Below are 25,846 nucleotides of genomic sequence, written 5' to 3'. Positions count from 1 at the left end.
AAAGGTCCCTATTTCCAGCCATGGTGATTATAGCTTGTCTAGCAATGAGTGATCTCACACACAACAATGACAATGCTGACAATAAGTGATCTTTTCTTCCCCTTTACAACTGCAAGTGGAAAATGCAAATTGATTGTGATAATGGTGAGTTGCAAATGGGCAGTTGAGATGGTTATAGGGAGGGCTTAGGATTTGATAAAGGGTGTGGGGTCTCACAAAGCTTCCCATTCCCTTTATTTTATTATTTAATAAATTAATTTTCATTATTTTTTTAAGCCAAAAAAATATGGGGATGTTTAGAGATCCATGGGATGGTCGAAGGACATCATAGACATTCAGTCATCTTGGGGACATTTGGACATTTTGAAAATGTAGCGTTTCATAAAGAAGCATTTCAGGGAAACAACCCAAAAAGTCTTGAGGCAAGGTTTGAGGGGGACAGTCCCACTGCAACATAGTGAAAAACAAATGCAATCATCACTGTGAACTGGTAGAGATATTATAACTGTAGTCTGTAGCTTCTTAAAATTAATCTAGCTTAAGAATCCAGACCTAATGCATTTTTTTATTAGATGAATGTCTTCTGCCTTCACTTCTGAATTTTAAAAGCAAATTATTTAGATTCACTTATGAGTTTCTCATTCAGATGATAATCAAATTCAAAAGAACACTCCTCCTGAGCACTCCACTCTTTATGATTATTTACTGTCAATAAAAATAAGGAAAAGAGTCTGCCCATCTCACAGGAAATTTTAATTCTCTTAAGTGCTTTTGATATTCAGTGCAACCTTTTGTGAAGTAATAGCAAATGTGAGATCAAACACGCACACATAAATTGCTATAACTTGTCTAGTGGCCTGAAAGAAATTGTTTTTTATATGCTGGCAATGCATCATTTGCTATAAAAGCCTGACAACCTACAGTGAAAAATCACAGAATGTAATTTCCTTGGAAAAACTACATGTGGCCCCCAGTTCATCAAATGTATAACTTGTGATATTGGCCTGTTTTCAGTATGCTCATGATTGTCCACATTTCCGGAGGCACCGCAAACCTTCCTCCTCATATTCTTGTCTAGATATCCAAAACTGAGGTTCATCCTGAAAGTAAGGCACATTATATTATTGTTATTCAACCATTCACCTGTTAAATTAAGAATCCTAAAAGTAATGATTGTGCATCTTACCTTCATAATCCCAGCTAACACAGAACCTCCTGAGTAAACCATGTATTTACGCCTTGGAGGATCTTCAATTCTTAACCGAAGTTTCTATTTAAAAGAAAAAAGTAGCATGCAAAATCAGTGCAGACATACTGCATATTGATATATCTTAACAGCAAAAATATCTTTTGATGCCAGTAGTGAGAACATACAATAAGTGCATAAAAAAAAAATTCATTTTAATAATGAGGAAGCCAGAGAACACCTTAAGCCCTTGTTTGTTTCCTTTCAGAACATTATTCAGATAGCGTAATCGAACCTCGTCTTCTAGTCTGTTGATAAGACAAAGGAACAAAAATAACCAGTAGTTAAACCCTTTGATTCACAAGCAGGCACAATATCTTAGAAACCAATTTGATAGTAACTCACAATGAAAATGCTATTTCAATTCATATCACAAGAAGCCTTTTTAACAAGACAAAACTACTGGTAATTTTAAAAAACCTCTAAGAGAGCTTTTAAAGAGAATAAAAGGCCGTATACATGCTTTTTCTGGCTTTCCATGAATATATTCAAAGTTCCAACCAATCTCCTATGCAGAAAAAATATTCCTAAAAGGCAGGCACAAAAGAAGGTGCAGCACGACCAAAACAAACTTTTTAATATTAGATTCTAATTTTTTGGGGTATGTGATGATCACTGCTTTTTAAAAGGAGAACTATAAAAAGACTGTATATGTCATCTTGGAGCTAATTAATATACAAGGGATTACAAGTTACTTGACCTTCAGCCAAGGCTTGCATTATGGACATTGCAGATGTTATTGTATCAATCTGAAGGAAGTGTTAAACTGCATTGATTTCCATGACCATGATTTTGGCCTTGGACTCGCTATCACAAATAATGGCTGTGCAGTTTGGCAAACTCATCATCACCCTTGAATCAATGTGTTATAAAATAGCAAAGTTGCAAATATGAGAAAGGAATAAGCTAGCCCATACAAATTAAATTTCTTTGTATAAATTATAGTACAGGAAGGTTTTTGTAATACAATCCATCACCAAGACAAAAGATGATTTTATCAAACCAAAAGTTTGTAGAGAATCCAGAGTTTTTGCAAAAATATAAATGGACAACAAAACATGGACGGAAGACAAGGTTCAAGTGACTTCATTTTTTCATGTCTATATTCTTTGTAGTCAGTATTCATTAGACACATCTTACTAGCAACAGGTTCTCTGTTTCTTTTCCAACTCTTGTTCAACGGTAATATTAGGTATTTTGTTTTGCTGATAATAAAAAAAGGAGTCAGAATGTGAGGTTGCATAAGAAGATCACAATATGAATTTGTCAAGATATACACATTTACTCTTCTAAAATTTCAAATATTCAAACTCCTTTGAACTGAGTAACAACACATTCGAGAAACAAAATTATCGACCAAACTAGGAGAGGTACAAAGAGTGATCTGATGCTAGAAAGGAGACTTGAACAAGAGTTCAGAATATAAACCTGCTTGGTAGTCCTGGATACATTGTACTGCCACCATTGAGAACAATGTGCTGATATAACTGCAAGTGTGTCAAGAATTTGCTTATAACTTGTGCAAATAAAGAAGCATTGTCATTTAGACTCTATTTTCTCTAAATGTCTAATACAAACTAAATTGAAGACTATACCCAACTAGGATTTGATGTCATTATATTTTGTTATGCTTGTTCTACATGCAACTCTTTCCCTGTACTTATATAAAACACAAAAATCAGATTGATAACAAAAGGTGTCCAGCATATGGAGACTACATATACTGTCCAAATGTGGGGCCAATTATGAAATTCATTCTAAGCTAATATGGCAAACAGAAATTTGCCCATTTAGAATTTAAACCTGAGAGAGTACTGTTGCATGCTAAAGGGGTCAACAAGGAATAGAGAGAACGGCATTAGTGTTAAATTGTTAATGAGAATCACTATGTAATGTCCCTTCTTGGAATCCCCTTAATTCAGGCCCTAGAATAACAATTCAGCTCAAGTCTAAGAGGGTATTATTTTTAACTTTAGAATTTTTTATCAAATGCAATACATGACTTAAAGTAATCCTAGTTTTAGATCCTACAATAATATTAATAATCATTAAGAAGGTAAGAAATTACAAATAAACTTATAAGTATTGACATTAAACCCCCAATTTTCATGATTCCACATAGCGATGTAATGTCCCCAACAAATGAATACCTAAACTATGCCTTAAACAAAGTAGAATGAGATTTGGAGATACCTGGTATTCCGAATGAAAACCTTCAAACAGGTTAGGAGATATAAAATTATAATATATTTGATTATAAGAGATCCTAAGAACTTATTTAAGTAAAGCATAAATTCATTTTAAAAGGACTTAGACATAGAATAGGAATAGGATAGGATGGCCAAGTGTGGTGCCCAAGAAACCCTCTATCCTAGGCTCAAGGGCGGCTTAACCCCCTTGACCTCATGTGGTCCATTCCATCAATGAGGTGGCCTACCTAGTGAGGCATCCTATCACCGTTTTCCTCCACTTGTCATACCTGTCCTAGAACCCATGGTTTACATATTCATCCAGCATGATAGAAGGTATGAGGGCTGTTATAGTAAGGTGCCCAGGAAGTCTATTCTTCATAGGCCCAAGGGCAGCACCTTTGTACCCCCTTGGTTTCATGGGACTCCCTAGTCTTAAACCATGAGGTGGCGTGCCTACAAGATAACCCGAGCACCGTTTTCCTCACTGTAATTCCTCTCCTTCATACTCAGAAACTTCCTAGAACAGATTCACAGTACTATTCCACATATATGAATTCAATATATTATCCAACAAGGATTTCTCAGAATTTGCTAATATTCATCATGCGCAGAAATATTTATGAAAGTAGTGATATATGTGAATAAGTTTATTATAGACATGATTGCAACATAGGAAATTTGTACCAGGTTTGTGTGACCTGGATACTGCCTGAAGTCTTTCCCTTTTTCCTCCTTTATTCTGTTTGATCTTCTTCTCAGATTTTTCGCCTTTTTTGAGATCTTGCAATGCCCTAGACTCAGAAGCCTCACCCTATTTAACTTGGGTGGAGGGCTGGTTGAAAGAGTCATGTCCTTTCAAAGGGACGTGTTTGACCAAAGTGCATGTTTCTTGGCATCAAACCGTTCCTTAATGAACCGATATTAATTCAAATGCATACCGTCTAAATATGAACAAATCAGATCGATATTTATGCCATCAATCATTAATAAATCAGATCGATATCTTATGCCATCTGTAAATTCTGCATATTGTTCTATTATGTATTGATATTCATCATAACATTATATATGTCAAAATATATATAGATGTCTGCATATTAAGACTGTTATATTCATTTCACATGTGAACAGACTTTCGTTAAATATTCATACCACTTGCTGTAGCTGCTTATTAAATAACCTGCCTGTAATACTGGTGTACTCCTTGTGGTCTCTTCAATAATCGAATCCCCATGCATACCACCAAGAATGAGCATGTTACTGCCTGTAACTTAATAACTGTTCTCATCTGATCTGATCGATGGTGTTCTCTCTGGATACTTTGATTCCTTTCCTTTATATCTCTCAATGTGAGGGAGGGGTCACACCTCTTCATCATGTATGCCCTTTAGCAAGAGACACACCTTTTTACCATTAGCATCCTTTGAAAGAGTGCAACTCTTAATTATTTCTGGCCTTTGAAAGGGATACAACCTTTCACAATCAGATCTGCACTTCTATTTAAATTAGATCTGCACCTCTGATTCCCAAATTATCCCCCTTTCAAGTGAGGTTCTCTTCTCCCTTTTATATCTCATGTTTGAAGGAGACACATCTTTTCATTCCATATCTTTTGACCATTCATTAACTTATTAAATTTTAATTATATTTAATTTTATATTTTAATTTAAATGTTATTTTTAATCTTGTGTATTTTAATTTTATTATTTTTATATATTAATATTATTAAATCCTATTTCAAACTGGGAACATTACACACTAAAATCCAAAAGGAATGGGCAAGGAATGATGGGATGATTACTTGAAAAGTTTAGAGGAAAGATTTCTTTTAGACAGGAAACTACTCTACTAAAGAGACCAGGGTCCAGAAGTACATGTAATTATGATGACAGAAAGACTTCAGAGAGGCTTAACAAACTCCTCTAATTGCCATATGCAATCCCTTACAGGAGGAACTAGTAATGCATTTTAAAATTAAGACATTAGTATCAAAATGCTAACCATTTTTCACATATTGTCAAAACAAATTACCAGAGTTTGATTGAGAACGAACAGGAAATTGGTGTAATGTCATTTTTAGCAGCATTGTGCCTGGTACAGTATGGAAGTTTTACTATAAGAGAGAACTTCACAATTGACTTTCTCCACATCCTATAGAAATATGAATAAAATAGATTCTAGGCTCCAGAGTGCACATTGACTAAACACCAGGAATAGCAGCCTTGAACTGTACATGTTTAGAACCTTCTGAAACATTTGAGTAAAGCTCTCTAGAACTTTATTGTATCACTACATTTATTAGCATGCTAGTAGCAATTTAAATGTGATATAATGGAAGAGGTATCCCAAGAAATGTTAGAACTTAAAAGTATATATCACTACAAAAATTTAGAGATATATGAACCACTTACCATCAAACGGTTATCAATTTCCATACTCTGGATGCACTGAAACACCAAGTCAGCTAATCCATCTCCCTCGATATCTACTAGCTCCTACAAATCAACACAGAATACAAATATACAAAATTAATGTAAGCAACAAGTCAATTACAAAATTTTTTACCCCGTGGGTTTTACAGTTTACTCCTCTTTCCATTATATTCAAGTGCTTTGTTATTATCCTGTAAACAAACAGAAAGTTGTTAACCAATAGTGTAATATGTACATTAAATAATTATCTTTCATTAGTGCCTGATGAATTTTGCATGGGAATTTCCAAATTTTATTTTTGCAATACCAGTTTCAAGTTGATTTTTTTTTTTTTCTGAAGGCAACATCAGAATGGGTTGTTGAGGCAGAACACAGCCATGGTCCATTTTCCTGGTATTTTGGACTCGCTACGTGTAAGTTTTGTTTCTAAATAGTGTAACATTTTTCAGAAATTGTGTCTAAGTTTTGAAATACATTCTCATTGCAAACTGAAGAAGAAATAGTGAATGTCAGCTCAGCAAGATGCGAAGCTCAAGTCTCAACTTCAGAAGAAAGATATAAGTGGGAAAACATTCGGTATGAATGGTAATGAAGATCCTTTAAGACAATGCAATATGTAGTATGTACAAACCTATTTAGATCATGAATAGGTAGACTGATCAGAAAGGTATTAGAGCCTAGCCTTCTTTGCAGCTCTCTGTATTGTTGCTAATGACTAGAATATTAGTCTCCTATAGGTCATTTTCAAACGTGGAAAGACTTGCAAGAAAAATTTGAACCTTCATTTAGATTGTTCAGCTATGATAGCAAGATAGTGGATGAAATATATAGTATTACAAAGATTATGCTAAAAAAAATCTCGTTTGTCAAATAAAAAGTTGAAGGTGCTCATTACAAAACTGAGACAAACCAAGAGACAAACAAATAAAAAGGTGGCTCATGGAGGTCTTGTTGCTTAAATATGGAAAAGATAGTTGCTCCACCTTCTCATTTGGTAAAGGCCCGTAAAGTACTCAGCAAAAACTTGAATCTGAACAGGGAAGACGGGACAATAATGCTGATGATGGAGACATGTCCTCAATGACATGGTCTGAATGTTAAAGAAATTCAAGTTGGATAAGTCAAAAGAATATAGGTTTGGTACATGAGGTCCAACATCAAAGTGCCTTTTCAAGAAGTCTGCCCTTGGTCATCAAAAAAAATATATTAAGAAGTTTTCAAGGGACCAACTTTTTGGATGAATACCCTTTTAATCTAAAAAGAAAAATAAATGTTAGGAGGAGAATGTCTTCAAAAACATGAACACCAACTATGAGCCATAAGTGGTGCTTAAATTAATCTTACACAAATCTAAGAAGAATATAATGCTATAATAGAATCTTCATGTCATAAGGAATCTGGATGTTTTGCTTATGAGAGGCTGAACCAAAGTCAAATAAAAAATAGCTTTGTAAGAGTTGTGGAACTAGAATTAATGAAGATATGAATTTCTCAACTATGTTACCAAATCAACAAATTTTTAGCATTCTGAATTAAGACCACTTCCATATTTGTTGCTGATTTGTAAATGGATCTGGCTTTGTTTTAGACTGCGATGCAAAGTGATCATAGCTCAAAGTACACTTGTGTTGTAGGTCCAAAAGAAATCTTTTATTGCACCAAGATATGAATATTCTTGCATATTTGATTTCCTCTTGAAAATTATGCAATTAAAAAACCAACACCTTGTTTCAAATCTGTATGCAAAAGTTATGGCTTCCAGAAAGAGGGTAAAAGTTGTTATAAAGTGGTGATTTTGAAACTGCCTCCTACTGGAAAGAAGCAGTTCAACTCTATGACAGGAAAATGTCCCATTGCATTCCAAATTCTTTGTTCTTTCAGCTTTTGGTGAGATTTTGAATTCTCTTTAGGCTTGTGAAACATAAATATGCCATTGTCAATGCATTCTAAGCATCAATTTGGGAGATTTGAAGTTCATGAAGAGGATTTGAGTGAAAATCAATAGAATTTCATATTTCTGCCATTGTAATCTAATTTGAATTGTAAAAGAACTGTGTTAGAGGTCTTGGGGAATGAATTCAGTGAGATTCAGGTTGGTTGTACCCAAGTGACCTAGAATTGTTTTTGTTATTGAACTTGTGGTTTTTAAGTGAGTTGTAGCTCACATCTTGATGGAGTTTTCTATTACATGGGTTTCTCTAGGGTAAATCCTTTGTCTTCTTAATTGCACATGGTGTTTTTCTCTCATTGTCGTTCCTTTGGTTTAATTTACTAATTGGCAATCATACACCACTTCATTTCTTTTATTAAATATGTATGTTTATGACTAGTGTATGGAATATCTATCCTAGTTTACAAATCAAGTGGTATCATAATGGTTCTCTCCTTGTGGAGTTGAGTGAATTTGTAGTGTAAAAGATGTTCAATTTACATTCAATATGCAAGTTATATTCTATTTTATATTATCTTGTTTTATGTATTACTGATTAAAATATAATTCTGACTATCTTCTTTTGTATGGCAGGTGAGAGGAGCATTTATTATTTTCTATGTCCTATCTCACGAATGCCACTCAATATAAGTATATAACAAATGGGGTATGATCAAGCAATGCCTTGATCGGTCATGACCGATCAAGACATTACTTGACCGTGCCTCTTTGTTAATACAAACAAATGCATGTTCATTGTTAATACCAATCGGTGTGTAAATATTTTAACAACCGATGATTATCGGTGTTTGCACAATACTTGACAGCCGTTGATTATCGGTGTTTGCACAATACTAACAGCCGATAGTTATCGGCATGTTAGCCTTAGCAACCAATAACTATCGGTGTAGGCTTAACAACCGATAACTATCGGTTATCATGCCACCTGATATATTGAAGCATATACAACCCGATATTTAGTCGGTGTTTTGATTAATCATAATATTTATTATCAATTATGTTAGTCGATATAAATCGGAATGCAAGATTTAGTAATCAATGAACATAAACAAAAGATATAGTATGATTATCAATGTTAAGTGTTTGATTGAACTGAATGGGGTTATTTATATGCAAATGTAGAATGTCTATCAAAGAGGAATTAATTGCTTGAAGGTTTTATCATAGTTATCAATATGATAAATGATTGAATGAGAGACTTCATTTATCTTACCGAAGCTATCATGCATTAACATGTAGGTACACATGAAGAGCGAGTGGAGAATTTTGTTGCCTTGTCAAAGAGACAGTGAGTTCCAAGTTGAAAAAGAGAACTAGAATTTGAAATAGAATATCTTTTTCACTGGAGACTCTGTAGAAGTTGATGATCAATCACAGGAGCCAAGAATCATCTGCAAGCAAAACACCTATCACATAAAAGAGATCAAGCAAAGATTCTATGCTCTATAACAACCAAAGAATTATGTATTATGCACAAAGAATGATTGAAGATACAACAAGGAGATACAATTACACATGGATGAAAAAAACATTAAATGGATGAATAAATGGAATATTAACCTAAAAGATTGCTCAAATAACAATGGAGAAATAAAAAAATACGTGCAAGAAAAATTCAAAGAAAACATGTGGGCAGGTCAAATAGGGAGGAAAAAGGAATACAATATCAAACATTTCAATCCCACACATGACCATACACAAAAGAACTACATAGGAATGGACATAAAATGGAAGGCAAAAATGATAATTACTCAGATAAGAACCAGCTCACATCAACTCAGATGCGAAACAAGGAGATGGATGATACCCTAAGTGGGAAGATAGAAGATGTAGTTATTGCACTCAAGGGGTGGTGGAGACTGAATGGCCTTATATCATGGAGTGTACAGCCTACAAGGACATCCGGATCAACTATGTTGAGATACCGAATGTAAACACCTTGAGTAACCTATTTGACGAAGAAAATATAACAAGAGTTGCAGATTTCCTAATCAAGATACACAACAGAAGATCCAAGATGCAGAAGGAGAAGGAGATTTAACAGTCATAGTATTTCATTTGGGTTTGTTTGGGCTTTGCATGCCTCCTTAGCTAGCTATTCATGGGTCCCATAGGTTGTTTGGCCTCATGAACGTTATTAAAAACATTCATTCATTCATTCATTGGAGGATGCCAATGTCAAGGGAACAACCCACTCTGAAGTAGAGGAAAATTTCCATAGTAAAACAAGTGTACCACAAATGCCTCAATGGGAGGCCAAAGAAAGAATTGAGATACCTCATTTGAAGGAGATGCAGAAAGGCTAAAGCATTGGTTTCAAAAGTCTCTTGTATTCTATTGCTTTAGGAAATTGAGTGATCTCTCAAACTCTAGAGATAGTCTCCTAGTGTTCACCAACAATGGATATCACCCTCTCAACATTATTTACAACCTTCTAAAATTGCTATACACCTTCGATGGATGCAATTGTAGAGTATGAAATCTTCATCTTGATGTAACATAAAGTAATCATACAAAGTAGAGAATAAAAATTGCACAGAGCACACACAAACATGCCTACACAACAAGATATCCACAAAACAATTTAAAAAAATGGCACCTCATTTCAAGTCTATAGAAAAGTTATGGTTTTTGGAAGAAGGGCAAAACTATCAGAAAATGTTGGTATTGTAATAGGTGGTAGTTTTAAAAATGCTCCCTTCTGGAAAGAGGTGGTTTGGCTTTGTGACGAGAAAGCATCTTGCAAAGTTCCAAATTCTTCTTTCAATTGACTTTTGGTGAATTTTAGAATTCTGTTCAGGCTTGTAAATCCTAAATATGACATTATAAATGCATTCTAAGAATCAATTTGAAAGATTCAAAGAGTTAATAAAAGGGATTTGATTGGAAATTGTAGGATTTCATAGCTCCTATTGAATGATTTGCGAGTGTAAGCTAATTTGATGTGTAAAAGAGTTGTGTTAGAGATCTTAGGGATTCATTGAGAGTCAAGCTAGTTGTGTACCCAAGTTGCCGAGGATTGTATTTTCCATTGAACTCATGGATTTTAAATGGATCCTAGCTCACATTTTTGTAGATTTTCTCCCACTGTGGGGTTTTTTAGGGTAAATCCTTTATCTTCTTAATTTTGCATAGTGTTCCTTCTCATTTACATTACTTTGGTTCAATTTACTATTTGGTAGTCATAAAACACTTCATTTCTTTCATTAAATATGTATGTTGATGACTAGTTTATGGAATATTCATCCTAGTTTGCAAATCAGTTATAGTCAAGAAAGGAGGGAAGAAACTATTTGGTATGTAGGTAGAGATGAAAAAGTTGGAAAAAGCAATGGAAGTCAAGACCCACTCAGATGGAGAATTTTGAAATGTGCAAAGTGATGATGAAACAAATTACTAAACAAGAAAATTGAGTATGGATACAAATGCAAGTATCAAGAAGTTTCTCAAAACACCTGTTTTGATGACCATGAGAAATCTGCTGAAAATATTTTCATAATTATTTTAACATTGTTAAATGCTTCTAGTTTTGCTATAGAACTCATAAACTGCAACAGTGCCAACATGATAGTGAATGGAGACAACAAACATAATTTACATTGAGTTTCAGAGAGACAATTATCTAAGTGCCACCTAGGTGACGATTCCAAGGCAAAACCTAGAAAATACAGTAAATCTAATGTTTTGGAATTTCTTATGTTTTTGTAATTCACTGTTTTGGATGTCTTCGGACTGGAATTGCCCCTTGAGACTTTCTTTGGTGCTTCTAGGTGGGGAGTTGAAGGCTACGCAATAGGCACCTCAAACCAGTTCTCTTCGAGACCTTTTGGATCAGTTTTTGTTTAATGGGCTACGAGTCATGACCCCATCAAGTTGAGGTGGTACCAAATTAAATTACTCCCACAATATTTATTTGTTTTGTGATAAGTTTGTCCTCATCTGGCTGTCCCTTTCAACTTCCAAGGAGGACATGGGTCATCATCAAGTAAGGTGACTATTTGGCTTCCACATGGAACCCTAGTTAACTATTTTTAGTAAGTTTTCAGCTTTGCATTATAAATCTATCTATTGGCCAAAAAAAAATAAAAAAATCTATCTATTGGCCAAAAAAAATAAAAAAAATCTATCTATTGGCAGAATTCAAAGCATTGTAACAGCATAGAAGGGATGCATCTCTTCTACAGAGTTTTCCAAGTTTGTCCTCATCTGGCTGTCCCTTTCAACTTCCAAGGAGGACATGGGTCATCATCAAGTATGGTGACTTTTTGGTTTCCAGATGGAACCCTAGTTAACTATTTTTAGTAAGTTTTCAGCTTTGCATTATAAATCTATCTATTGGCAGAATTCAAAGCATTGTAACAGCATAGAAGGGATGCATCTCTTCTACAGAGTTTTCCAAGTTTGTATAAGCTCTCATTTTTCCTTAGCGAAAGAGAAAATAACAGACCGGGTTGAATAAGGCTTCAGGTGCTTGAAAACGTTCTGACCCAACTTTGATAACTCTTCCATCTGGTAGCTGAATTGCAAAAACAACATCAGAAATGCTAAAAAGTTCCTATGAAATTGGAAAATTATAGATCTGCAATGGATGTCATTTTTATATTTTTAAATCTGAAAGACCTTTAATGAGTAAATCTAGAAAGGAATATCATACAGAATGAAAGAACTGACCGTATAATGCCTGACCAATACAGTGGTCTCCAGTCCAAGTTGAATCTCTCTTTTGAAATCATAGCTAGTGCAAGTTTTTAAAAGCTAAATCATTATTAACCCCATAAATATTGAATTTATCAAAGGTATTCCTAATCAGAATTGTATTATAGTTCCTGTCCTTAATCTTACCTGATATAGCAAAGTTGCTCTTTAATTTCTCTTGCTGTTTCAAAATCTGATGTTCTATTTAGAGCATACCTGTGATACACATCTCCATTTATTAAGCCCATTTCCTGAAATCCAATTAGAATCCATGCTTATCCAATCCATTTGTGTCATTATCTGCTTTCCTACCCTCTCCGAAGTAGAAGTTCAATCAAGTAAGAAGTAATGTGACGCCCTGCAATGTTCACTCGTTTGGTTGCATGAGGAAATGAATATCCATCTATGACTGGAACCTGCAAAATTTCAGAAAACACTCAGCGTGGTCAAGAAAAATGTGTTATATTCCATGCTATGCTACTTGTAAACCTAAGTTGCTGGTTTGGGTTCGAAGAACCAGTACGGCAAAATTTTGAAAAGGGGTTTGGATTCATGTGTGTGTGTGTGTGTGTGTGTGTGTGTGTGTGTGTATAGATGCAGCCTAGAAGCATGGATTAAGATTAGAATGTCACATAGCATCATATAAACAACAATACCACCATAAACTTGTAATCAGAGCATCATGATCATACCATCATAGCATCATATACATCAAGTTCAATATCAAAATAATAATATTGAGTTCAAGTATCATTGTTTCAATAATTAAATATCTGCTCTAAGCTGCAATTAATAATGTTTATATTACAGGAAGACCTAGCAAACCAGAGCTCTTAGAGGAAACCACTGCTACCTGCCGACTGTACTCTGGTTGATTAACTTGTGTTGACACCTCCTATGCCTTGTATTACAGACTTTTCTATGGTCATCTGGCACTACCATTCTGATTTGAATGTTCTTCACCCTAATGTTGTTCTCTGATCATTAAACCAGTAGATTTGATGCCCATTCACATTGATTAATAATGCTCCAGTTTGGGATCTTGAGGATATTCTGAAGCCCTTGGTGGTACTCTTTTAACATTTTGGAGTCTCCTCTGTCACTTTTTGGTATATAGTAAGGCAAAAACAAACTTTTGGAGGATTGAGGGTATACAAGATTAATTGTAAATCCTGTGGTAAGGAGCAATAAGGTTGTTTTTATATAAGGGTGCATGTTGGTGGTATTCAACACCTTGATCAAACTGGGTGTGTTTTGTAAGTTGAAAATGGGTCCTTTAAACTGGAACATGGTTATGAAGCATCCTTCACAATCCAATCCTCACCACAAATTTAATGCTATCAGTCAAGTCAGAGACATATTTGTAAGATTTTGAGGTACTGGCAGATTTCAAGTGGCTGATTGCAAAAAAAATAATGTTTTGGGGGCCCGATCGTCTAGGTTCACCCCAAACAAACCAGCTCGCCTGGGCATGAACCCTGGCCGAACCCACAGGTGAACCGGACCAGGATTAGTACCAGAACCAAACCGGACCAGTACCAGGCCCTCAGACCAGCAAATCCTGCAACTTAGTTCTAAACTATATCAAAAGTTCAAAGGACAAATGTCATCTCTAGCAATAAACTAAGAAGAAAAATTTCAACATAGCTTTTTTAGATCTAAAATCACAGCCACATCACATTGACTCGTAATACAGGAAAAGTTATTGTCAAATGATTTCAGATTTACCTCTATGTAGAATTCATTCAAAATCTATTATGAAGGTCCGATTGTTGTGCATAACTACAATGTGAAAAGGATCTTGACACCCTCTATAAATTTGTTCAGGATTTTGATTTGCATAGGATAAAGGATGGTCCTTCTCTTTTAGTGGCACAGATCTTTTGTTGTCTTCGTAATTAGCTAAGGAGGTCCTTACAGGTTATGAAGACTATTGATAATTTTTGTCACCATCTTTTCTCCAACCCATTAATGGAGAACATGGTCAACAAAGACTGAGTTGCTCTTGAACTAGACTGTCATCATAAGGTGGTTATTCATGATAGTGATGAGAGAAGGATTGTTGCTGCAGTTCCGCCGAGGGTAGCCTTCTAGTTTTTGTTAGGATGCAGTCCCATGGAAGGGGCTTGGGCTCCTGTTTTTATTCTGATGACAGCTTTTGGAATTGAAAAAATGTAGCTATAGGATTATAATGAATCTTTCTCTATTAAATAGGAGCCCCATATATGTAACTAAAATGTTTAAGCAGGTGTCAAAAGTTTTCCCCTCCAGGTCAGTATTTTTTGTGTCTATCTGACAGCTTGCATGACATGATTTTTAAATTTTAAATATAAAGAAAAACAATATGGACCATCTATTTGCATATAGTTTCTATAATTTTTTATTTAAAATTGTTTATTTCCTTCTAAAATTTCTCACCAGAAAAGAAATAAAAATCCATAGGACAGCTTGCCTGAAAAAGGCTCCTAATATTCTACAGTGACATCTGCGAAGAAATATTGTTTAGCTCCCCTCCATGGGACCATAGCCTTGGTCTCTTCTTGTGGGTACGCCCTTCATGACCATCATTGTAAAATTGGTTTTTCGGTTGCTATCATACTGGTTAAGAGTCAAGACTAGTCCTCCTTGCGAGTTCTATGATACTTTTAGTAGTTTTGTAGCTGTTGGAGTTGATAGTGTATGTAATGTCAATAAAACAATTAGGGTTGCACTTCAATAGGCATTTTTCCACTATTGGTTACCTACTTTATTTCACTTGTTAGGCTCAGATATACTAGTGCTAAGTGGAAAACTAATTGATTGGTATAATTCAGTTATTGATCTATGATATTGCTTCTTTCTCTATTTTCAAGAATTTTCTTCATCAAAGTGAGCCATTGAAAGATAATATTGTTATCTCCCCAATAGCTTGGGAAAGAACTAAAGGATTTTCTTCAATCCAAGACCATTATTTTATAGATCTAATATCATCCTTAGCATCAAAGCTATGGACTAAGCCTCTCTACTAGAATGAACAAGTACCGTCGTACCTTTCATGAGATTGAAAACTATCTTTGAAGTATCTATATATATAATTGCCTATAAAGGCAAAGCTAGCATCCCTTTTTGAATTATCCATTTGACATTTGCAAAATTTGAATTTTCAAATTATGTGTAATTAATGACAAAATCCCTTGGCTGTAATTTTTCAGAGGACAGAAACCCTCATATCTGTTTGGAGCGATTCTTGAATACACTAGTGAGCTACTTTTTGACCCCTCATTAGAATTAAGGGCCCTTTTGAAAATTTTGGAAAATGCAAATGAAATCTAGATAAATGCAATAAAACCTAAAATATATATCAGGAAATATTGTGCCTAAAGAGCTTCCCAGAAATATGTAGCATCAACATATTTGCTTTAAATGCAGGAAAACTACATCAATTGTCAAGAAGGAAGATATCGATGCTTCCATCCTTCTAAGTTGGAAGGTGAGTAACTCTGTTAGCTCATCTGATCAACATTTAGTAACTCCACAATTGTAAGGTATCCCATCACTGAGTAACAAGGGAGATACATAAGGAATGTTAGATCTGACAAAGTTGGTTGGATTTCTAATTAGAGAACTCAATCCTTAAGGGAAGGACAACAATGAACATCAAGGGACACCCATTCTTGTGATTCCAAAGGAACTCCCATGCATATATCTTATCAAAGGATAGATGATAGATTTATGGAAAGTTTCATATACATATATCCATGTGCACTCATGCTTATCCCACCATCTGGTATACAAACACAACAAAAGTAGTCAGTAGCATCAGTATCCAATCTAGGTTAAGAGCTGAATTAAGATCATTTGCCATTACTTTAGGATGCCTTAAACTTAAATCTATTTATTCAATAGTACCTCTTACAACTTCTCCAACAGTGCCTTGTGACATCACAATACTTTTTCTACATGTTTCTATATCTGAGCTAGTCACTAACTTAATGGTCAGAATATCTTCTATGTTCTACAACCAAGTCACTCCATGGAAAATATAGATACTTCTAAACTTGAGCTAGTTGTTAAGTAACCCTATTAGCTAGAGTATCTAACATTCAATAACTTAATAGCTAAAAATTTCCTATAGTTGAGCAACTCAACTAGCAGAGGACAATAAGCAAAGGAGGAGACAAGAAACAAGTATAATTACAAGATAGAAAAGATACTAACTTCAATAGTAATTAGCACCAAGGATGTTAGATCTGCCATGTTGAGGTGATGGGACCAAAAAATCCTATGATAATGAACTTCTCATGGGAATATTGAAAAATATCCTAGTCATTTAACTTTCTTAGCTAGTCATTAACCCTACTTGACATTATCAGTCTAATATGGATGGTGAGGGCATGGGATTGTTATAAAAAGAAAAGGTGGCTACCTTATAATGTAGTTAATGCTATTGCTATAGATTTTTAAGGTGTAATTAAAGTCTCAGAGACATTTCGTACATATTTTAAATTATTCTCTTCAGAGGCTTGAAAAATATCTTATTAACAAATATACAAGAGGTGATGTAAAGTCATGGTGCTTAACCACTGACTAATATTCATATGTATGTCAATAAATGTTTTCATGAGGTCAGGTCAATTTTCACTTTGGTCCATGACACTTGAAATTGTTTTTGAAATGAGCTTTTATGATTTATATTTTAAGAGGCAGAGTTGGCATGCGGTTGTAGCTTGTTTTGAGAATGATTTGCCTTCATTATTGAATAGTTATTACTATTTAAACATTTTCAGCCTATTTGAGCACAAAAAGTTGCTAGATTCTTCTACCAATAAGAAGGAAGTCCAACGTGATAACATGAAATGGGTCTGACAATGTATTTTGAACAGCTATGAGTTAACTTCAGCAAAGACAGATTTACTGCACTTAATAACAGCAATAACAGCTAGCAATATAGAGAAAATAACAGCATTCAAGTGCCATGATGAGCTTATTTCCATCACTTCAGAATGCCATAAAAATCCAATCAAAGGGATATCAACAAGCCTATGCCTTTTGAGATACCCTTTCCAAAATAAACTCATTATTACTAATTGAATATATCACCGTCGAGCAGCAACATCTACTTAATCTACTTGATGCTAGTATTTATACAAATACAATGTATTCATTATGCTGCCAACAATCTATTAGGGTTTAGATGTTCCTCTGACATATGTGAAGCAAGGATAATTTCAGACAAATAATTTAAGTACCAATGCCCTAATGCTCAGAAAATTGCAAGGAAATTTAGAAGCGCTGCTTAATTGCATTTCTTTAGCACCTTTGATTCGATTTCCAAGGCCTTTTTTGCACTACTCCCATAACATGTTTTCTCTTCAGAATCATGTGAAATATTTGCAAATGGATGTTGTGTCATTCATGACATCTCAAATACTTCTAAGTTCTGACACAAAAATGTAGAAAATAGGATTCACCCCTAGCGAATGTACTCTATTGGCAATGGGACTGCAGAATTCAATGGGTGTCTTCATAAATTGTTACTTTTTTTTTGTTTGCAAGATGTAGCATGGTTAATAAGGTTAAATATCAAATCCATTGCAATGAAAAATTTCATTGAGAATAGAGTTTGATCTATTCTGCAGAATACACAGATATCAAAAATTCATTTTATTTAAAATTTTAGATAAAAATTACAAAGTATGATCCTTGGGTACTGATGATGGTTTGTAAAAAGAAATGTTGCTCAAATGTTTTATTTCTATTTTCATTAATGCAAGAAACAATAAAAAATTGCATAAATTACCCTTATATTTGCAAACACAAAGTTTGATATTGAAGGTCTGCTTGTTAAATCTTCCACCAGATAGTTAATGTGAAACAAAGATGTTGGAATAGTAGAGACACTCACAATATTTGTAACTCCATCTCCTGAATCTACAACTAGACCTGTCAAGAGCCCTGCCACAATATATCCCATATTGTTTATATCTGATTAGAATGTCGCATGTTAATTCTATGTTGACTTTAATCTAGTTTAAGGATACAATAACAAAAGCCTAGAAATAATAAACATTAGGCACTTCATTACCACTTAGAGATAAATGCTGCCTTTACATTCATGAAATCATGATTTTGAATGCAGCAACAACAATTTTTGAGCAATTAGCCTACTCAACGACTAGATGAAATTTTGCAATTCTAATGTTTATATTATGCTTGAGAAATGAGTTTCAATAGCATAAGGATTCATCCTACATTGCATATCTTGTCACTAAGGGCTTTCTATAGGTAGGCAAAATATTCATGTAATTACTAGCATGTGACATCTTAAATTATCTGATCCAGAATCTCATATAATTTCATTGCCTTATGTATATATTGTCCTCACCTAACAAGTTGTATATTGAAAAGGATTACTTCTAGATAGATCATGAAGTGCATCTACGGTATTCAATATGTAACTTAAACAAATTCAAGATTTTACAGTGAATGCCCTAATTGGTTTGCTGAATGGCCTCACAAAGTTTTTATTTGCCATTTTTATTGATTGCAAATTTTATATTTCAAAAACCTTGTTTAACAATAGTTCTACAAAATCCTATGGGGCTTTCCATAAATGATGTCTTTGCTACATGATTTCTTCCTTTTGAGGTATAAATTAATCTAAAACTTCATGTATGCTCTAGATTGTTTATGAACAAATGATAATATAGGATAGCCGAAAAATGAGAAAACCTAAACCAAACAATTACAATAGGTTTAAGAGGGTGAATTCACCTTGAGCATAAAGTGTTAAGATAGCACTTATCTGGATAAACAAACCCGCAAAATTGTATTTCTCAAACATTGTCTCTGCCTGTCACAAGAAAAATAATATTTTTCAGAAACCTGTCAAAAATGTATATTTAAGTGTATAAATTATAAGGAATAGGGAAATCAGGACAATAACCAATGCATGTGATATTTTTCTTCAATAAACTAGAACCAAAAATCTAAAAATAAATGTACTCAATTCACCATCTTCTGTCTGTTACTTGTTGGATTGAGAGGTGGATCTGATAACAGGATCTTGCATTCTGAAGGTTCAACCTGTTCACACAAACACCAGAATCTTATCTAAGATTTTGTAAAATTGGTGAATCAAGGTTCAAAACTAAGAGTAACAAATAGAAAGTATTCCAATACAACAATCATATTTGGATCTGACAGACAACCCAGAAGAAATAGGCTAAAGAAAGATACAACACTTAATAGTAAATAAGCTCCTTGAGTATGAAATTGACCATTTATATTTGTATGGGAAATGGATGGTTACCTTCAATATTTCATATAGCATGTGATCCCATACGCAACTCATACCCTCCCAATTTTGAATGATACCATTCTTGATGGGATATGAGACCTCCAACTGGTTTCGAAGTCTGGAACATGCTTCACCTACAACCATGTCCTAGAACATTGTAAAACCATAAATCATCTACTTTGAACCATTCAAATACCTCATGCCATTCCTACATTATTGTTCCCAATGTCCAAATATTCAAGCATTTCAACTTGAAAAAAATCCATTGAAATGAAGATATAAATTGGAAAACAACAAAAGTTACATATCAAAAACATCTTCTTAATTTGTAATGTGACAACCAGCAACTGATCTGTGAGTCTGATGTTTAAAGGGGATAAAATCATAAAACTAGCAGTTGAGTCACTTGAAAGTTTGAAACCAATTGAGGAAATTAATATACCTGACTAATGTGTGAAGTTGCATGCTTGAAATACAAGATATGGAACAGGAACACAAGTTTTTAAACTTTCCAAATAATTGTTCATATACAAATCAGGCAAAAAAAATTCCACAACAATATATTAATCGTGGATAAAAAATGCTTGGTAGCAACTTGGACTTCAATACAAAGCATGTCATAAAAAAAACTTGATAACGATTTTAACTTTTGTGTTGCAATCTTTAAAACACACATAGAGATCATGAGATGGTGACCAAGGTGCCTGTCTGCAAATGAATCTGAGAGGATTTATCATGCCATTTCAAACAGGTGACTATATGTGAATGTTGTATGGGATGGAATGAAAATATGATGAACTCAAATAAATTTCCACGCATATTTTTTTTATCATTGTTGTTGTGGATGGTTGTATGATACAAGAATATGAAAAAGTTGAAGACATTTTTTATCAGAAATTTAAGGATATTGGATGAGTCAATCTTGCAAGCATGGACCCAACTGTTTGTCATTTTTTGTCTTATCAATAAAATCTCAGAGAATTTTAAGAAGGTACACCATTTTTAATGGCAGAAGAACTAAGAAATCTAGTTCCCCAATGAATACTACCATGAATTGTGTCAGTAATTTTTTTTCAATTTTTCATTAATTGCATTCTCATAGAAGGATTTGATTTTATGTTGCCATTTTGCATGTTTGTAACATGGTTTGAGTCTATGTATAATTGCCATAAGTGCCCCACGTAGGAAGTGAGCAAGATGTTGTCAACTATTTGCTCCCTCTAGCTATTATAACATGTTTTAGTTTGTGAATCATTGCCCTACTTTGGTCATTTGTGGGCTTTTATATAATACCTTTCATTCATTCTTTCTTTCATTACCACTTTGTAAGGGCCCAACTTCTTCTCAGGAGAGGAATAATCTTCTTTTTGTAACTAAACAAAATCGACATGCACATTTTCCAAATCGACACTAACCATTCAAGAACATCAAAATGGAAATGTACTCTAGACTTTATGCCAATGATGTTAAAAAAGTAACCATAGTTAACTCTTCATTAAATTTGATACAACAAATAATGATGCAGGTTTCTCGATTGAGAGATTTATAGAAAATATGTAACACAATTACAAAAGCCTAACATCCTCGATTATTATACACTAATATTGGAATTTGCAATCTTAGCTAAAGACTTTCTAATGAATTTTAGGTGAAGCGACTTATTTAGGTCAGCCTCCTTTGGTTGTGTATTGAAAGGCATCTCAATCTATCTTAGCATTCGAGTGGCTGGGACTTTTTCAAGGCATCTCAATCTATGGTGCTCAAAACATTCTATATTAGCACCATCTAACATCTTTCCCAAGAGATGTGCAGGGGTACTAATAGAGCTCACACATTCTTACTTCCACAGGGTATATATATGCACAACAGAAAGACTTGCATGGCAATCACTTGCACAATCATAATGGCTTGCGTGACAACACTGGCTACTTTATGTGATGAACCCTTGCTGGTTCAACTCTTCAACCTGCTGTAATTTGTAGATCTTCTTTGTAATTTTTAATTATTAAGATGGTCTTTCAGAAATACACAGAAGTTGCAAAAGAGGGTTTCTTTAATTTGCAACACATATTGAATAATACATGAATTTAATCAACTGATACAATGAATTGGAGAATTTAGAAGCATACCCGTAGGTCCTTAGCCAATTTATTGAAAAGAAAGAATAAATCAGTAACTTGCAAAGTTCTGATTTTTATTCTGGAACAATTCAGATCTGCTCTTATTTAAATACTAAGACACCCAAATAGTGGGAGATGGTGCCAATAAATGAGCAAGCTGTGTGTTTGGGAAAAAGAAGCCTCTAAACCACAGAAGAATCAACAACAAAACAGTAAATAGGAAAACCCTACAACAAATCTGCCTTGTAAGAAGCCAAATCTGCCCCAATTCAATTCAATTTTACTTCTGAATGAAGCCAACCAAGCTGCAACAATTCAATTGATCTTTCACAATCTCAAAGCTATTGAATTCTGAAGAATGCACGCTCTCCAAAACAGGTCCAAACCCTAGCCACCATAGCCAAGTTCTCAGAAGAAAATGTCAAATGCTCAATATCAAGAATGAGGTTTAATTTCCATCTTGGCTGCCCAAATACCCAAAAGGTGCAATTTTTGGCAATTAGAGATTTAAAAATAATAACTTGCTTTTAGGGATTTATATTAATATTTCATTAAAATATTAATTGCAACTCAACACTGAACTAGAACAAATAGACAGACCACACCTCAAGATACTGCATTACTGACCCCTTTATCCATACTCTGTTAGCCTACAAGGGTCCAAAAATAGGCTAACTCCTCAATCCCAAGTCCCTGACTAGGATGGGGACATTACACTTTACAAGCCACAGCAGCACAAGCCGCTATTGCTATACACATAAATTAGCCACCCTATAGATATAAAAATCATTTGGTGCTTGAGAAACTCTAAATAGTAAAAGACTGGTTTGTTGCAAAATAAAGTCAAAATGAGCAAAAAAATTGCAATTTACAGCCTTTAAAGGGCAAATATCAGATAATATAAAAAAATATTGGAAAAATCTGATCAAAATAGTGGTCCATGATATTTTCATAAATATATCATTTTTTTCCCAAAATGTCAGTTTGCTTGCAATCTGAGATTCAATATTTTCCTAGATATACTGATATCTGCTTCTATGCAGTCTAGACGCTAAACCATACAACACTGTGGGCTTAATCATTTTGTGGAAGAGGTGCATCTTCAAAGGGATAGCCTAGAAATGTGCCTAATAGCATTGGCACTCAAGAATAGAGAGAGAGAGAGATTTCTCTTGCAAAGACAAGACTAAGAGTTTGGCTGCAAAGAAAGAGGTTTAGTAAACCTAACTCATAGATAGGTATAAGAAGTAATGATCTCCATTCAGTCCCCTCTGCAAAAGAAATGAAAACTAGAAAGAATATCCCTGGTGTTGAAGACCATAGCCTTAGTTTGACTAAGGTTGACCATAAGCTGACAAAGATCACAAAACTCAGATAGGGCTAACCAACTATCTCTGTAGGCTGTCAGGAGAATGAGAGAGGAGGACAATGTCATCAACAAAGAGCAATATGACAATCACAGCATGGTGAAGCAAGTAACAGTCATCTCCATGAATATATTGTCCAAGAAAATTCTCATCAATGGAGATATTAAAAGAGTTGGTGAAAGATGGCAAGCCTTCGAGACTCCAATAGTACACCTGATGAAGTCAAAGAGGCCCCAAGCAGTGCAGAATTGCACAACAATGGTCTTGTAAAGCCACATGATGGTAATAATTAGAACATAAAAAATATCATTGTGGCAGAATTTCTGGAAAAGATGGCTTGAGATGGAGTCAAAGACCTACATGAAGTCCTCAAAACACATAAGACTTTAGAAGTCAATGCAGAGAAATGGGTGCTTGACATCTATATGTATGCATAGGGAACCTGTTGTAGGTGTTTAGCCATAGTTAGAGTCTTTGAAACTTTTTTAGGGTTAAGGTAAGAGCAGTGGAACATGCTCAATGGCTTTGAGGAAAAATATGCTAAGCTTGGTTATGACCAACTCGATCTGCAGCTGTTGCGAAGTTTCCCCCATTATTGGCTCCTCGTCGTCCAATCCAATTAAGTTTTTGCACTTGCCTCTATGCTGATTGACTATTTGAAACCTCAGCTGTGGATTGTCAGCCAGCTCACTGTTCTTCTTACTCTTTTTTGTATAAATTTTGAAGCACTAAATTTCATCCAAAGAATAATTTTATTTACAAAATGGATCACTGCTACTTGTAGATTTCCAAATCAGTCTGGGGTTTCCTTAAGGCTTATCGACTGATAGCTGGGCTTGAAACACCTAGGAAGATTTTCCTGATCAGATCTGTAATCAACTTTGATGAGGTCACAAATATGTTCAAGGGCCTCAAGGTTATTGCTAGCCGTCATTGATTCCAAATGGGGATTAAGACCATCATTTTTATTTGACGACAGAGATGAGTCGTTGCTGACCAATATGATCAATTGACACTCTTTATTTTTCTTCAATTTAAGGGTCAATATTTTGACTGCTTTTTAAAACTGAGTTCATACAATTCCAAACAGTTTATTTTGTAAGTTGGATTCCCCTATCTACAGCCGTGTCTTGCTATGATATAAATCTGATTCATAATATAGCATGCTTCTCGTAAGAATCTAAACATTCTGCCAACATTCATGATTGCTTTCAATCTAACTAGTTGAATTTTAAAAAATAAAAGTATTAAATCATGTCATAATAAAAATAATTTAACATTGGTATCCGTACTGCCAGGTTACATACTTTCAGCTCCTCCTCACATAGTGACTCCTCAAAGCGTAAAATCGGTTGCCCAACAATGCAGGGAAATGTTGCTGCTGGGAAGTTTTCTCCTCCAAAACCACATTTGACGAACTGCAAATATGATAACAAGAAGTTCAATTCAGATGATAATGACTAATTCAGTATACAATCTCTGTTGTGTAACAGTGAATTTTTTTGTGCTAGCTACTCAAATTGAATTTTTCTTTGTACTAGCTACTCAAAACGGTGTCTCAAGGTAAATATCAAATACATTACATTATACCAAAGACCAAACTAATTTGAGCAAATCCAACTCTGCTCATTATAAAATTTTGCCATGATGTTCAAAAGGCCGGAAATACATGGCACACAAAACTTTATCTGCAACAAATATTGGAAGCCTGTAGAATTAACTTCATATTGATGTTTCAATTTAAGATCCATTTGAGTTAGATAGAAATTGTTTTTAAAAATGTCTGTTATAAAATTTAATAATTTTTGAATAATCATCAATTTCAATTTCAACAAATCAGAGAGAGAGAGATAGATCGGAAACATACTCCTGTTCCATTGTCACATACTACAACTTTGTTGCCTTCCATTTCTGCTTCTCTGCACCACCAGGGCTCCAATCCATTCAAGGAAAATGCTTGAGTTTTCACGTTAAAGATCTCCCTCGTTGTTCCATCCCTTTCATTGGCAGCATTAGACAGATAATCTTCTCTATTACTAAGTACATTTAAAGCATCTTTTTGTATGGTACAAAACCATTTTTCTTTTTACAGTAGCCTTTTCGATTCTTCCATGGCTAAATACCTAACTTGCGTACTACTTTCCCTCATCTGACAAAGTAATCATGGAACTCAATCGTGATCTTTACTTACCCCTGTTACCACCAGATGTTAAAAGCTTCAACAAATCGCCTCTCATTTTACTATTTACTTGCTCTGGTTTAAAAAAATTCAAAGAAAACATAATTTTCCAACAGTATTTTTCAATTTAAACTAACAAATTTTTAAGTCAAGAAAGATTTTATAATAAAGACTGTTCTAACTGCAGAAGATCTGTTATCATTCTGGATGTAATAGATTATAATGTGAAAAACTTATATTCAGACGCACATATAACTATAAATGTATAAATATTGAGTTGAATTAAAATGTTGGTGAAAAAAAATTATATAAAAGTTTTTTATAAATATTATGTCATTCAATTTTAAGGGTACATTTATTTTAGTAGACAAAATTAAATGTAAGT

General features: G+C 34.2%; 1 protein-coding gene across 1 annotated transcript; it reads right to left on the bottom strand.

Annotated features, from left to right (window-relative positions):
- Window positions 1–658: 658 nt before the first annotated feature.
- Window positions 659–25,568, bottom strand: LOC131053736 (actin-related protein 2). Its single transcript, XM_057988372.2, has 15 exons — window positions 25,150–25,568; window positions 24,590–24,700; window positions 19,808–19,942; window positions 19,510–19,581; window positions 19,270–19,348; window positions 18,401–18,450; window positions 12,829–12,932; window positions 12,664–12,732; window positions 12,493–12,556; window positions 12,269–12,337; window positions 5,850–5,933; window positions 2,675–2,733; window positions 1,428–1,494; window positions 1,187–1,270; window positions 659–1,100 (listed from the first exon to the last, which is right to left on the bottom strand). Exons 1-15 carry the CDS (start codon window positions 25,189–25,191, stop codon window positions 1,020–1,022), a joined length of 1,170 nt encoding a protein of 389 aa, XP_057844355.1. The 5' UTR covers window positions 25,192–25,568; the 3' UTR covers window positions 659–1,019.
- Window positions 25,569–25,846: the final 278 nt, after the last annotated feature.

Source organism: Cryptomeria japonica, chromosome 6 (genome assembly GCF_030272615.1).
Source record: "Cryptomeria japonica chromosome 6, Sugi_1.0, whole genome shotgun sequence".
Taxonomy (NCBI): domain Eukaryota; kingdom Viridiplantae; phylum Streptophyta; class Pinopsida; order Cupressales; family Cupressaceae; genus Cryptomeria; species Cryptomeria japonica.
This window is presented reverse-complemented; position numbering and strand designations above follow the sequence as displayed.

Bases quoted from the DNA above. Each gene is read 5' to 3' on its own strand.
- LOC131053736 (XM_057988372.2), bottom strand. From the start codon at position 25,191: ATGGAAGGCAACAAAGTTGTAGTATGTGACAATGGAACAGGA. The intron at 12,733-12,828 runs GTAGGAAAGCAG...TGTGTATCACAG, and splicing joins GAACTTCTACTTCGGAGAGG to GTATGCTCTAAATAGAACAT. The intron at 12,338-12,492 runs GTCAGTTCTTTC...TTTGCAATTCAG, and splicing joins TATTGGTCAGGCATTATACG to CTACCAGATGGAAGAGTTAT.